The sequence below is a fragment of the Ctenocephalides felis genome, unplaced genomic scaffold (assembly GCF_003426905.1).
Source record: "Ctenocephalides felis isolate EL2017-DRISC unplaced genomic scaffold, ASM342690v1 CF-g0.4_SCAFFOLD_01604, whole genome shotgun sequence".
Classification (NCBI taxonomy): Eukaryota; Metazoa; Arthropoda; class Insecta; order Siphonaptera; family Pulicidae; genus Ctenocephalides; species Ctenocephalides felis.
In genome coordinates, this window is record NW_020537758.1 from 56,906,007 (window position 1) to 56,919,857 (window position 13,851).

The 13,851-nt window shown below is 26.8% G+C and overlaps 1 protein-coding gene across 1 annotated transcript in view; it reads right to left on the reverse strand.

The window, feature by feature from the left end:
* Positions 1–11,791: 11,791 nt before the first annotated feature.
* Positions 11,792–13,851, reverse strand: part of LOC113372312 (gamma-aminobutyric acid type B receptor subunit 1) — a 303,069-nt gene continuing 301,009 nt past the window's right edge. The window contains exon 15 of the mRNA XM_026612635.1: positions 11,792–11,881. Coding sequence (XP_026468420.1) covers positions 11,859–11,881 — 23 coding nt within the window. The 3' untranslated portion in view covers positions 11,792–11,858. The remainder of the gene's footprint in view (positions 11,882–13,851) is intronic.

Genomic DNA, 13,851 nt, shown 5'->3' on the forward strand with positions numbered 1-13,851 from the left:
ATTATCAATGAACTATACTCAATCTGGTTGAATGCAAGGTGGATTTTATTCTGAGTTGACTATCTCTTTGTCGTTTCATACGCTGAAATATTTTTGGACTCAATTTTGACTATTTTAGGAGAAATACAAACGTAACTGGAATCACATTCAAACCCATCAATAGGCGACATAACCGAACCATTTGGAGTAAGAAGATTGAAACGTTATTGGCCCTTAGATTTAGTCTTAGATTAGCTTCAATATAACATTATTTTTTTAATTGTTAAACTAAGAAGATCTCATTGGAGTTTTTCTTAGACATCGCTCTTAAATATTGACAATTTAGCTTATAGGAATTCTTATGTATTTCTGATTGCTGAATAAAACAGAGTTAAAAAAAATGACTATAATTTTCTTGAATAACTTTGTAGTAAAAATAACCTTATTTTTATGATTTGTTGAGGATCTAGTATAAACATATGCAGTGGAGTACGAGCAAGTCTGTGTCTAACCCTTGCTATACACAATGTGTCTTAGTGCTTTTGTAGTTTTTATCTTCAAGAAAAAATTGGCATTTCTGTCTTAGACTGAGAACAGTCTGTACTGCACAATTTAGATTTGTTAAAAATTGTTATAACTAGTTATTTTCGTTATTTTGTTAGTGCTGTCAAAAAAATATATTATGGTTAGTTGGTTAGTTGTGTCAAAAAATATAAGATTTGTTAGTTAGGTAGAATATCGAGATGTTTGTGTTTTAGACTGTTTTTTTTTCTTAAATTTTTATATATTTACTTACTTTTAATTAGTTTCAGTAAATTTAGTTTTACTTTAGGATGGTAATTAAAACGAATGTGATATTCATTATCAAATATGAGTAAATCAATTAAATTCATTTAATATAATGTCACATTTTTAAATTGAAGTCACATAATTTTCAATATTATACGTATATGAGTATAATAAATGTATTGTACTACTCTACATAATTTTCAATATTAAACATATTTAAGTATAATATATGCATTGTAAGTGTAAAGGAATTAAAATGCCGGGTATGAACAGTTCTAAGTGCGTAATTCACTTCTTCTTGTTTTTCATCTTCGAAAAGCAAGTCGTATTTGTTTTTGACATTTTAGCACGCGCCAATGACGCAAAATAATTACAGTTACATTCTCGTTTTGCTTGTTTGCCATAAATTTATCACGACGTCCAATTATATTGCAAAAAAGAAACTTTTGGATGTGCGTCAAAGAGATGTTTCATGCTTTATCGTGAAAGTTTATATTATCCTTTACGAATTTCAAAATTGGTTATTTAAGACCAGTCTTACCTTATGCAATGCATGAGCAAATTGCGGGCGCACGCCTTAGGGGGCATCAACACGATATTTGGATATAAAATTTCTGAGTATTATCTATATTTTTTTTAAACATATAATCTAGAATACTTAATAGATTCTAATAAACAATCTAACTTGACTATAGATTGGATACGGAAAAAATAAAAACATATTTAGTTTGCAACGTGATACTAGTAGATACAATTAAAATTAAAAAGTGATTACGATAGTAGAAATCCTACTTCGGTTTTGTCATATTATTCAATAATATTACATTGAACATCTGATTATCCGATCTTAAACGTAAAATATATACAGATGATGATTATTGTCCAATTTGTTTCTTTTTGAAAATTAAGTTATAAACTATTTTGTACATTATTGATGAAACTGTTTCAACAAGAATTAGATTATGTTCAACAACAACGGATTATTTAAAAAAATTAAACATTTCCATTGAAGACATGCGTGGTTAGAATTGTGAATGAAGCAAATATGAAAAAATTGATGCAACTTTTATTTTGGAACAAAAATCTTCGAGCTCGTACCTTACTTTAAAGGTAACTATTATGTTATTTATCATTATTATATATGCAGAAATAATACAGATTGATATTATTAGTATTTTTAATATCATTTAAAAAATATATAACTTCGTTGCATCTTCTGTTATTTGAACAATACTTTTAAAATCAACATACATTCAATTTTAACTTTAAAACAACAATATGATAACTGACAACTGAACGGTCCTTATAATATCATTAAGGTAATAAACTTTTTTTTTAATTAAAAAAATCTAACATAAAGTACGAGTGTCATGTTTACTAATGCTATTTTTTTTTGTTCTTTTGGCAATATTTGCTCAATAGAATAAATCGCATAAAACCCCCCAAAATAAATAAATAAACTGTTCGAAATCCAATTATTAACTGAAAATAGAAATTCATCAATAGGTTGGTAGTGCGACAACGAAAGAAAACACCACAATTTGATTTTGAGTAACCCGCGAATCGCCTCGATCTTCTAAATAAATCAATGTATGATATAGGCTCTTAGATTATATCTATTTTTTGAGTACCAGAATTATTAGAATGTATTAATTTAATTAACGTAAATGATTATATCATTTTATTTATAAAGTGGTAAAATAATAAGGGTGGAGCAAGAGCTAGAAATAAAATTGCATGCGGGCGCTAAAGACCCAGAACTGGTCCTGTGGTGTTTGATGGGTTTTTTAATTTAAAAAGCACCAGAAACGGCAATTCATTTTTCGAGAAAATGAAATATCCGATTTGAATGATTCAAAAGATATTTCACTTGTATTGACGAACTCAAAAACTGGTTAAATTTTTGAGAATGTCTAGTGGAGATCCTGTGAAAAGAGTAAAAAAAAAACAAAATCATTTAGCGCCCAAAAATGGTCATTAGACATATGCTTATCAAATTATCAGATATTTTATAGAGAGTTCAATAACATGTACAAATTTTGTTTAAATTTATATGAATACAGTACCAATGTTTATTCGTTAGTCTGCGCAAAACAGCCGCGCTTAGAAAAAAAAATTACAATTTAAAAGCAAATTTGAAAAAAGTCTTTTCTAATTTAAAAATTCTTAGAAATCTCATCATATCCCAGTTATCAAAAAAAATTAAAGATTAGTCATGCACTATTACCTCTCTCTATTTTCAATTATTGCTGTTGAAAATTCCTAACTTTGAACCCCGCTATACTCTAAAAAAATGCGTGATTCTGCATATATTTAGATCATGTCGTCTACTTTATTAATTACTGACCACATTCTGACCTGAAATTATGTACGTGCCGATAATATAATATAATATAAAAAATCATATTTTACAAAAAGAATGACATCTGAAAAAATTAAATATTGAAATCGAAATACTTTTATAATATCAATAAATATTTATTAATAATAACATTAATGTATATTATTAAAATGATTTCATAGAGATGTAAATCCTGAATTATTTCATTATAAACATTCTTGCCTTACATTTACAATATGTACAAAGATTTCTCACTTCTCTTACATAGCTTACTTTCTTCCTAACACTAACAAAAAATTCAGGACATGATCTTATGAATGAATTATAAACATAACATTATTACTCAGCAATAAATTGCACAAAGGATATAAAATATTATTGTTACATTAATTGTACATGAACATTTCTAATCATTATATTAATACAACAATAATTTTAAACGCTCTTGTACATTTTACGCCAAAAGATATTTTCTCTATAGTTTTGAGAGAGTTGTTGATGAATTTCTAGCAAACATACCACACGAAGTAAAAATTGGCATAGTGAATATTTTTAACACAAGAGTTTAATAACAATAAATGAAATATTACAAAAATTGTGTAAAAAGCGTATAATATGAGCATAACGTTCTAAGTAAACTGAGTTAGCATTAGCAAGTGCAATGCTAAATATTTTGTCGATAATTAGCGAGTTTGTTAATTTAAAGATACATAATATCTTATAAAAATAAATACAATTTTAGAATGTATCATGACTCTCTACGGATCAGAGACATAGACTCGGCCAACAAAAAAGTTCTAAAGAAATACTGCAAAGTGTGAGGAAAAATAGATTTCTACTGGACAAGTTTGTGAAATGATAAGGATAGTGGATCAGAGCCATATTGGCTAAACGTACCAATAAAAATAATAATTAATAAATTTAGAAAATATAAAAGACCACATAAACATAATTTCATGATCTGTAATCATTATCATAAATAAATGAAATGTTATTGCGTCGATTAGTATCACTTTTATTATTATTTTATGTGTGAGTTTTCTTGATAGTATACTTTGTTTATTTGGAAACTTTTCTGACTTTTTTTCACATTATTAAATGAAACCTAATAATTATATTAATTCATATAAAAATGAATAATGTTATATATGAAAATGAATTGCAAAATGTTGGTAAGTGCATAACTCAACAACGCCTGGACCAATTTGGCAAATTCTTTTTTTAAAATGTTTGTTGAAGTCCAAGAATAGTTCTTACGGCGAAAAAAAATGAATAATTGCCGGGAAAACCCTAAAAACAGCCCTTTTCTTTTTCACATACAAGCGTTTTCTAACTAAAACGTAGAATTAATTTGAGCTTCATTGTTATTATATTAAGTTCATATTAAATTACAAGCACTCACTGTATACTCCTCCTAAACGATTATTTGGATTTTTATAAATCTTTCTGAAGTTTATCAAGTAAATTTTCCAGGATGTATGTGACTATAAAGTACTGGGATGTATGTGCAATATCGTAGAAAAAAATGGATAAAAATGCGAAAAACGACATGTCATTGTTTGCATTGAAAACAAGTGAAAACTATCATCTGTCAATAATTTCAATTTACTTATGAACCTAGGACAATATTAGAATATGTATAATAAATTTATGATTATGAATAAGAAAAATGAATTGTCTACATTATTATTGCCAAAAAGCAGCTGAGATGTGCCCGAAGTTAAAATAATAGAAAATTCAGTATATGTATGGCAGATTGAATGATACACACATATGAACAGCATATGACAAATTAATTCACTTAAAATATGGAATTAAGTAATAATCAGGGCCAGTCCTATCTTTGCAAAAAACATGAGCGCACGCCTTAGGGGGCGTCAACACAAGATTCGGATATTAAATTTTCAATATAGATTTTACTAATCTTTCCACAATATTTTTAAAATTCGTACATAATTCGTCCTTCACGATACCGATTAGGAGAAGTTTAAGATGCAATTTTGGATATCTTAAATAATAAAAAATTAAATTAATTTAATCCAACATGAAGTATCAGTGTTATGTTATGGTTATGGTTATGTTATACCTTTTAAAAGACTTCAATTTCCTATATAGTGTGGGAATTGAGACTCATCATTTTATTTAAAGCAGTTCTACATTTAGCATCGCTCATATTATAAATGTATACGCATTTTCGGCGTGAAGAGTAATTTAAAAAAACAATAATTATTATTTTTAGGTAAAGGGTAAATATTAAAAAAACTGTACCCATAGGTACATGACAACGTCTGTCGGGTCATCTAGTACAAGATAAAATATGATAATAAATTAAACACCTTTACTACAACATCGTTGCCATTATAACTTCACAATTATTAATATGCATATTACATTATCGAAAAAATAAATTAACACTCGCTAATTATCGATCTTTCAATAACAGTATTAATTAATGATTCAATTAATATAATTCTATATAATTATATACGTATGTATTAATTGCACAATATATTTTCATTTATGCGTATTGTTAAAGACATGATTTAATTTACTATTAAGTGTAAGATCACAGCAATTACATAATTCTCTACAGGTACATAACACATTCTATAGTTAATTAATTAAAAAATTACTTAATTACTGTACAACTAAGTAGATTCATTGTAGGTAGATACCAGCATAAAATTTTATGGGACGATGATATTTTTAATTTCGAAGGAATTGTGAAAAATAGTAGCTGAATTATTAAAGCAATGCAAAAGAAAAATTTCATGGGCATAATTTTACAAAAATTACATAGTATATAAACTTTATCTGGTATTTTGTCAAGAATATCCATTATGAAAGTCGTACTCTACTTTCAAATATTTTTGTTAAAAAAATAATAATAATAACATTACTTGTTTTTGAGATATCGGTGGTGAACGTTTTCACCTGAGGGCTATAAGACCCTGCTCTACCCTATATATAATTTGCTTATGAAATACAAAATATTAAAATCAATTCTTCTGTATAAAATATCATGCTAGTATCTACCAGCAAATTTAAAAATTTATTATTTTCAGTTAGCTTTTTGAGCTTATTAACGATTTTTATAATGAGACTAAATGCATCGAAGTTTTCGAACTTGAGCATAATATTAGGTTGTTAATATAACCATTAAATGAGTACAAATTTATTTTATAATAATCTTATTAACATTGTTCACGACTGCGATGCAAAAACACGTTATTAAACTACATAAATATAATATAAAGATATGCAATGAAATTTCGTTGAATTAACAAATCCTAAAAACTATTTTTATTGATTCAAAACATTTGAAGTATCAATCGCAAAATCATATTTGTTTAAGGTTCATATATTATTTATATTTAAAAATATTTAATCTATGTATTTTGAACACATTTTTTCGTTAACAAAGAAGTTGTGTAAAATGCAATTGTAGATTTTTGATATAAATCAAAATTTTAGGTTTTTTAATCCAAATATTTGCTTTTTAAACAATTTCTTTGATTCATTTATCCTATCAACGATCAACGATTATTTACTACTTTATGCACAATGGTATTAGTTATGCTTTAGTCACAGAAATTGCACATTTTTGGTCTTCACATAGCTGGCCTTAAAACGTTATCTGTACCTTCTATTATATAAAATTATATAAAACAAAAGCTCTTTCAGCAACTATCATTCGAAGCTCAAATCGTACGATCGTTATATCCTAAGTGAGCATTTAATATAATGTAATAATATAATGATTTATAACATTATTTAATAATATACTCAGTCAATGGAGATTTTTGAGTCTGAATTTTTTACTGTGCTTCCATTTGCTTGAAATTTTGGAATTAAGTTCATTTTACCCTCAAGTTCAAAAGTGAAAACAACTTGAAATCCGCCATCACCGCCGGGGAATGACACCCCTTCTCAGTGGTGTAAATTTATTTTTAGGTGTTTTTCAACTCAAAGGTTGTGCGCAAGGGTGTAGAGTTTTCAAGGGATTGATTATGATTTTATTGTGAAGTAAATGTATTAGAAAATACTTTACAATTTTACCCTCTAATAAAAAATAGGTATTCTAGCTATAAAATGACTCAATGTCAATTTAAACATGAAGGGACCTTGGCGGGCTTCTCCCCCAGAGGGTGGTGGCGGAATACAAATTGTTTTTACTTTTAAACTCAAGAGTAAGATCAGCTTATTTCCAAAATTTCATGCAAATTGGAGCACAGTAAAAAAATTCAAAAGTTACACCCTTTTTTCTTTCCATTAACTGTACTAATAATTAACCCTTTCCACTCGGATGCCGCCGATGTCAAAATGCATATAAATCCCGCAATTCGCGAGTGAGAAAGATTAAAATCGTTTTCAGTTGTCTATAAAATAAATAAAATTCTCGCTGGACTTTCCAATAAAACGATCGTATACTTCGACTTCTTAGCAAGCTATGTAAAGATAAAAATATTTTCATGTGACCATTTTATTGTTTCTTATGTTAAATCTTTAATCATTATACAATTTGTTTGTATTATTTAATTTATTAAAACTTATTATTTCTCATTAACAATAAGTTGAAATTGCATATATGATGAGCCGTTATTATTGCGAACGAGTGCAGTCTATACGTAAAATGGAGAATTGAACTCCATAGATTCAGTTTTATTATATAATTTATTATTCTATGAATTCTAGATTTTACTGAAGTTTCAATAAAACATCTTTCGTTAAATCAATAGTATCTAATTATCTCGGAATGAGTACCAGTTAAGTAAAATTATAATTGTTAACGTCTTTTCTTTAATATTGTAGTGAAAAATATGTAGGGAAAAATAATGAACTAACACTAAAAATGTTATTATGCGTTATAAATTTACAATTTCAAATAATGATTTTAAAATCATATTTTAAATTAGGGAATGCAATGCCGGGTTACCGAAAAACCGGTATTTATTGCCTAATTTGTTGGTGGTATTAAAACCGGTATTCACTTCTGAAATGCCGCTATTTTGGGTAACCACTAGTTGATAGTAAAATATCGAAGGGATGAATTTTGGCGTTTTAAAAAAATCAATAAAGCAAAATAAGTAATAAAAATAATATTGCAATATATATATATATATATATATATATATATATATATATATGAATATATGTAAATAAATATAAATAGCATGCAATGCATGGTTTCAGAGATTATACTTGACGCGTTAAGTTATTATTAAACTTGTAATTAACTGAATACAAATATAACTATTATATTTGATTATGAGTTTTAATATTCTCTATGATAATTCATATAAAATGGTTTATATAACTTAAGGTCATATATCGTAGCTGCAAAACAAATGCAAAATACATGCATTTTTATTTTAATTTTCTTTCACGGCGTTGTGAACGTGAAAATGACACTATGCCGGAAAGACCTTCATGTGAATCATTTTTTTATAAAAAGGTTTTCATACCATATTTATTAGACTATAACGGAATAAATTATATATTATACACGTTATTGTATAAGTATCTTTTTCTAAACTCATATTGAATTAAACTATTAAAAAACACTGTCAAGGCCAAAGAATTGGCGTCCAACTTTTTATAAGTTAAATTTTTATGATTCTAAAATATTTGCACTAAACAGCATTTATTTCTGATGTTTTACTTCTTGTACCTTTGCATTCAAGTATATAATAAAATGAATCAATCATACGAACGATGATTTTGAAATTAAATGCAGAAATGTATATAAATAAAGGGGTTATTATAGAATTTTGAAAATTAAGTTAGGTAAAAAGAAAACATACAATACTTAAAAAAAAATGGTCTTGTTGATTTTAGATTAAGTTGGCTTTCAAACGCAATAATTTCGAAATTATGCTTTCTATATAGCATTATATATTATAAAGGGTGTCCCAGACCTTAACGTCAAGTTGAAACAGGGTGAAAGTATTGACCTTGACTGTCCTGAAAAATACTAGAAAAAAATATATCACATTATTTAAAAATATGATCTTCTAAATGCAACCCAGAGCTTTGGTAAAAATAAAACCATTTTTCGATTATTGTGGTTAATTTTTATTGATTGGACAAACCATTTTAATTTTGGAACAGTAACCCTAATAACATTTCTAGGACCACGATGATAAAATACTATTGCCCCAAGTTTTCAAGAACTTTTTGTTGCACTATGAATATAATTTTTTTAAATCGATCGATTTTAAAAATCTTCCCTCGAAAAAACTTGTTGAAATGTTCCATCAAAAGTTGGCGCATTTAAACATAATTGTAAAATGATAGAATACTATTATTCATTATTAAAATTTTGGAGTAAAAAAATAAAAACCTAAATATGGCCATAATTTCACCAAAGCCTTACGTTGCACTTAAAAGCTCATAATTTTCAAACTATGTGAGAAATTTTTTCTTATTTTTTTTTCAGGACAGTTGAGGACAATGCTATCATCCTGTCTAGGATTGACGTCAAAGTTCTGGGACACCTTGAAGAGGGGAGTCCCGTAACGCCGGACGGCACCTAGCGCCGGACACTCTATTTAACACGTATTATTTAAGTGAATGTAAATCTTTTCATTTCAAAATACAAATGAAAGGGTCGCACACGGTCACGGCAGGTGCAACCGTTTGCTGTTTTAGGCGCAAAACCAAGGTCCAATAAAAGTAATTCTAGTATATTTATGCATTTACATTCGAGTGGTATGCAAAAACAAAAGTAGTTCTTGATTGTTAACCATAAAATTGTAGAATACCATTAGATCTCTTAAACAATTTTAGTAAATACCACCAAAGGAACGAAAATGTCTGTCTCTTAGCACCGGATACTAAGTCGTCCCTTAGCGTCGAACAGTAATAGTACTTATATTTCTTGTGAGAATTTACGTAATTTATTCTAATTATTTTGTTTTGTATGAGTGCTAAAAGTTACTACATACGCCCATTATTAGTATTTCGTAGTCAAAGAATGAAAAGCTTATAATGTATGCACTAGCTGAGATTATCGGAGTGGCCCAGCCAAAAGGGTGGATGAATAGTGACTTTTTTTTACAATATCTAAGAACATTTGTCAAACACACATGTGCAGACATTCCAAAATGTGGAGATGGCTACATATGTGACCAATGTTATTTCGAAATGTCCGGTACTAGGTGCCACTTTCATATTTTTTGTTACCAAAGTTTGATTGATGGTATTAATTATTTTTTAGATAAGGTTGAGTTTTAGTTAATTTGATTTGATTTCTAACTTTGTTATCTAACATAAGTCATAATTTAATAAACATCTATTTTTATTTATTCACAAATAACCTTAGGTGTCCGCCACTCGGGGACTTCCCCCTATATATATATATATAGATACACGTCAATGAAAAAATTAACCCAAAAATTGTGTTTCATATATCGTGTGTTATTTTCACATCTAAGAAAACTTAATTTAATCACTTTACTTTATGCGATTTGTGGATACATATTAACTGCACAATTTTCACAATGTTATTCAAATATGATTCAATATGTCTAGTATTAACAATATTATTTTATCAGTTTTAGTAATGTTTTTTAACTAACTATATTTTATCTATGATTATATTTTGACCACACAGAGATCGCGAGCCAAATTCTAAGGGCAACACGGTTTACATTGAATTACGCATTAATTTATGTTAATAATTTACCGTTTCATTATCTCTAATTATTTGAAAAACAAAGAAACAATTTTCGGATTTTGTTAATAATGTACAAACTAATGGATTGTCTATACCTCTTTTAGAGTATCTAAGTCAGCCTGTCATTCCACACGATCAATAATTATAAACAAAATAGAAAGATACATTTGTAGTATCGAATTTATATTATTTAATTATTTTGCATATTATTCAATAGTAAATTGGTATTTTCAAATTTTTGTTTAAGTAGATATTTTTTAAATAATACTAATCGTAATTATTGATCGTTTTGTGGTGGACATATTATTATTGTTAATTACCTAATTGTATATACATTTTTATATGTACAATATCACTACAATTATCAATATTAAATAATATTTTGAGTGTTTAAAACTAATATCTTAATTATAAAGCAACAAATTTAACAAATATAGACTTATATTTCTGGATCTCATATAGCATAAAATTTGCTACAACATTTCTTTTAGCGCGCGCAATTTAAATATTTTTGAGTTGATTGAATATTGTCATTTTGTTGACAATGAGTACGTCTTATCAGAATATCTTTTTATACTAGAACTAATGTATTTTCACTAATACTTAGTTTTAAATCCATTTTGCCATTTTGAATTGCGTTGCATAATGATACATCAAAAAGTGTGATTCAAAAGGAATTAAATAATAAATATTTGTTTGCATATTTGATGCGAGTTATTGAATTTAATTTGTAAGATATTAATAGTTCTATATAGTAACATTAATTGACTCGAACAATTTTAATTACACACTTTACCATTTATAGTATCAATTAAGATATATTAAAGTCGAAGGGATATCATGAATCATACAATTTCTAGAAATGTTCAATCCAGTCGTATAAGTCTGTAAATGTAATATTTACTAGATAATTGTCTTTATAAACATAATAACAAACTGTTGCTTCATTCCATATAAAATATGTACAAATATAACTACACATTCCGAATAATGAAATTTAGAATAATTTTTATGCTATCAAATAGCATAGTTCAAAATTAATTATTGAAGTTTCTTTATTGACTGCTGCCCTCAAATGTGCTCATCTAGTGCATCTGTGAAGAAAAGAAACTCAATATCAGCTCCCAAATTTATATTAAATTTTTAAAAAAGAAATTAAAAATGGAAATAGAAAAACATGCCAAAAATCTCGTTACAACGCCATATTGTTCACTTTAACGTGTCAATGTTGGTATTGTTGTATTCATATATTTTCATTTTAACATCAAAAGATTATTTCAATCTCTTTAAAATTACTATTGCAATTTATTAATAATTTGGGAGAAGATATGGTTTTCTTGATTTGTATTTAAACTAATTACTAAATAGTTTTAATGTTATAACGAGATTTCATTGCATATTGTAAATGTATCGCACATGTAAATCAAAACTACGATCAAATTAATGATAATTTTATAAAAAATATATGATTAAACTTTATAATAATAAAATTTTGTGAAAATATTAATTGATATTACTTTGATCGGAAAAAATTAAGCCTCTAGAAATTCTGTAAATATAATGCATAGTTTTGATTATAGAATGCGATTTATGTGGTCACTACAACTAGTTATATGCTTGTATATATATATATATGTGTGTATATATATATATATATATATATATATATATACACATATATATAAATATATATTAATTTAGAAATATGAACAAACACAGTCTTTTTTGCACTATTTATTAAATAATGATTTTACAAACGTTTCGAGACTAGGTTTGTCTCATCATCAGTGTGTTATACCTTAAAATCTAAAATATGGAAATCTAAGTTAGCATTATGTCTTCGGAGTCTGAATTCTCTATCCAAGGTCAACTAGGTGAGTTATAAAATATCAAAAAGGAAAGAGAAGAAATAGGGCCTAGTTGAAAAATGGATGCCGCTAGGAGAAAATTATTTTTTGAAAGGAAACGGTTCGTTTATAAAAAATAGATAACACATAATGATAATTTAGATTTCCATATTTTAGATTTTAAATTATAACACACTGATGATGAGACAAACCTAGTCTCAAAACGTTTGTAAAATTATTATTTAATAAATAGTGCAAAAAGAGTGTTATTTGTTCATATTTCTAAATTAATATCCATCCACTAATAATACATTTGTTATATAAATATTTATATATATATATATATATATATATATATATACAGGTAATTTTTTTATATAATCGAAAATTTCCGTATATTTTAAAAAATATTTAATAAGTTCCTAGCGTTTCAAAAATTTTCAAGGTTACTTTGAACCAAATTTAACTTAAAAAACTTAATTTGATTTTATAAACAGTTTCACTAAATTATAAATATTATATAGCGTAGGGCGGAGCACGAAGGTCCAATTTAGCTTTGAGCAATTATATTGTGAAAACTAAACCAATTATATCACTAAACAACTATCTGGTTCTGTTCAGTAAAATTCCTACAAAATAATTCATATTTGAGAAATGTGTTGTTTTGCTGTTTTTTTTTAATTTGTCATTTGGTCCTATTTACCCCATAGGTGGGGTAAAATGGAACAGCCAGGTGGCAAACAGGTTTACTTTTTTATTTTTATTTTTAAAGAGATTTTACGAAATAATATCAACTTCATTCAATCAATGCAAAATATCAATATCATGGGTACATCTTTTACAGTTAACACAGTATATAACCTTGATCTAGTATTTCATCAGAAATATTTTTCAGAAAAGTCGGAATACTATATACTTAAGGTATTTCTTGTAAAATTGCTCTTTTAACTTAATTCATTTTTTTATTTACTATCTTGTATTGTTTACACCTTTCCCAGGGTGGTGCTTTTTACCTCACCATATATAGGTGGTGCTTTTTACCCCACCCACAGATAAGTTTTTACAGAGGTTATATGAAAAAAAAACTATTGATCGTAACTTAAAAGTAACAATACCTAAATAATATATTGAGGTCTCGTAAACTAAACTGCAGTGCTCCACATCTAAAAAACTAACAACAAAAGAAAATATTTGTTATGCATTTTCAAATATTGCCG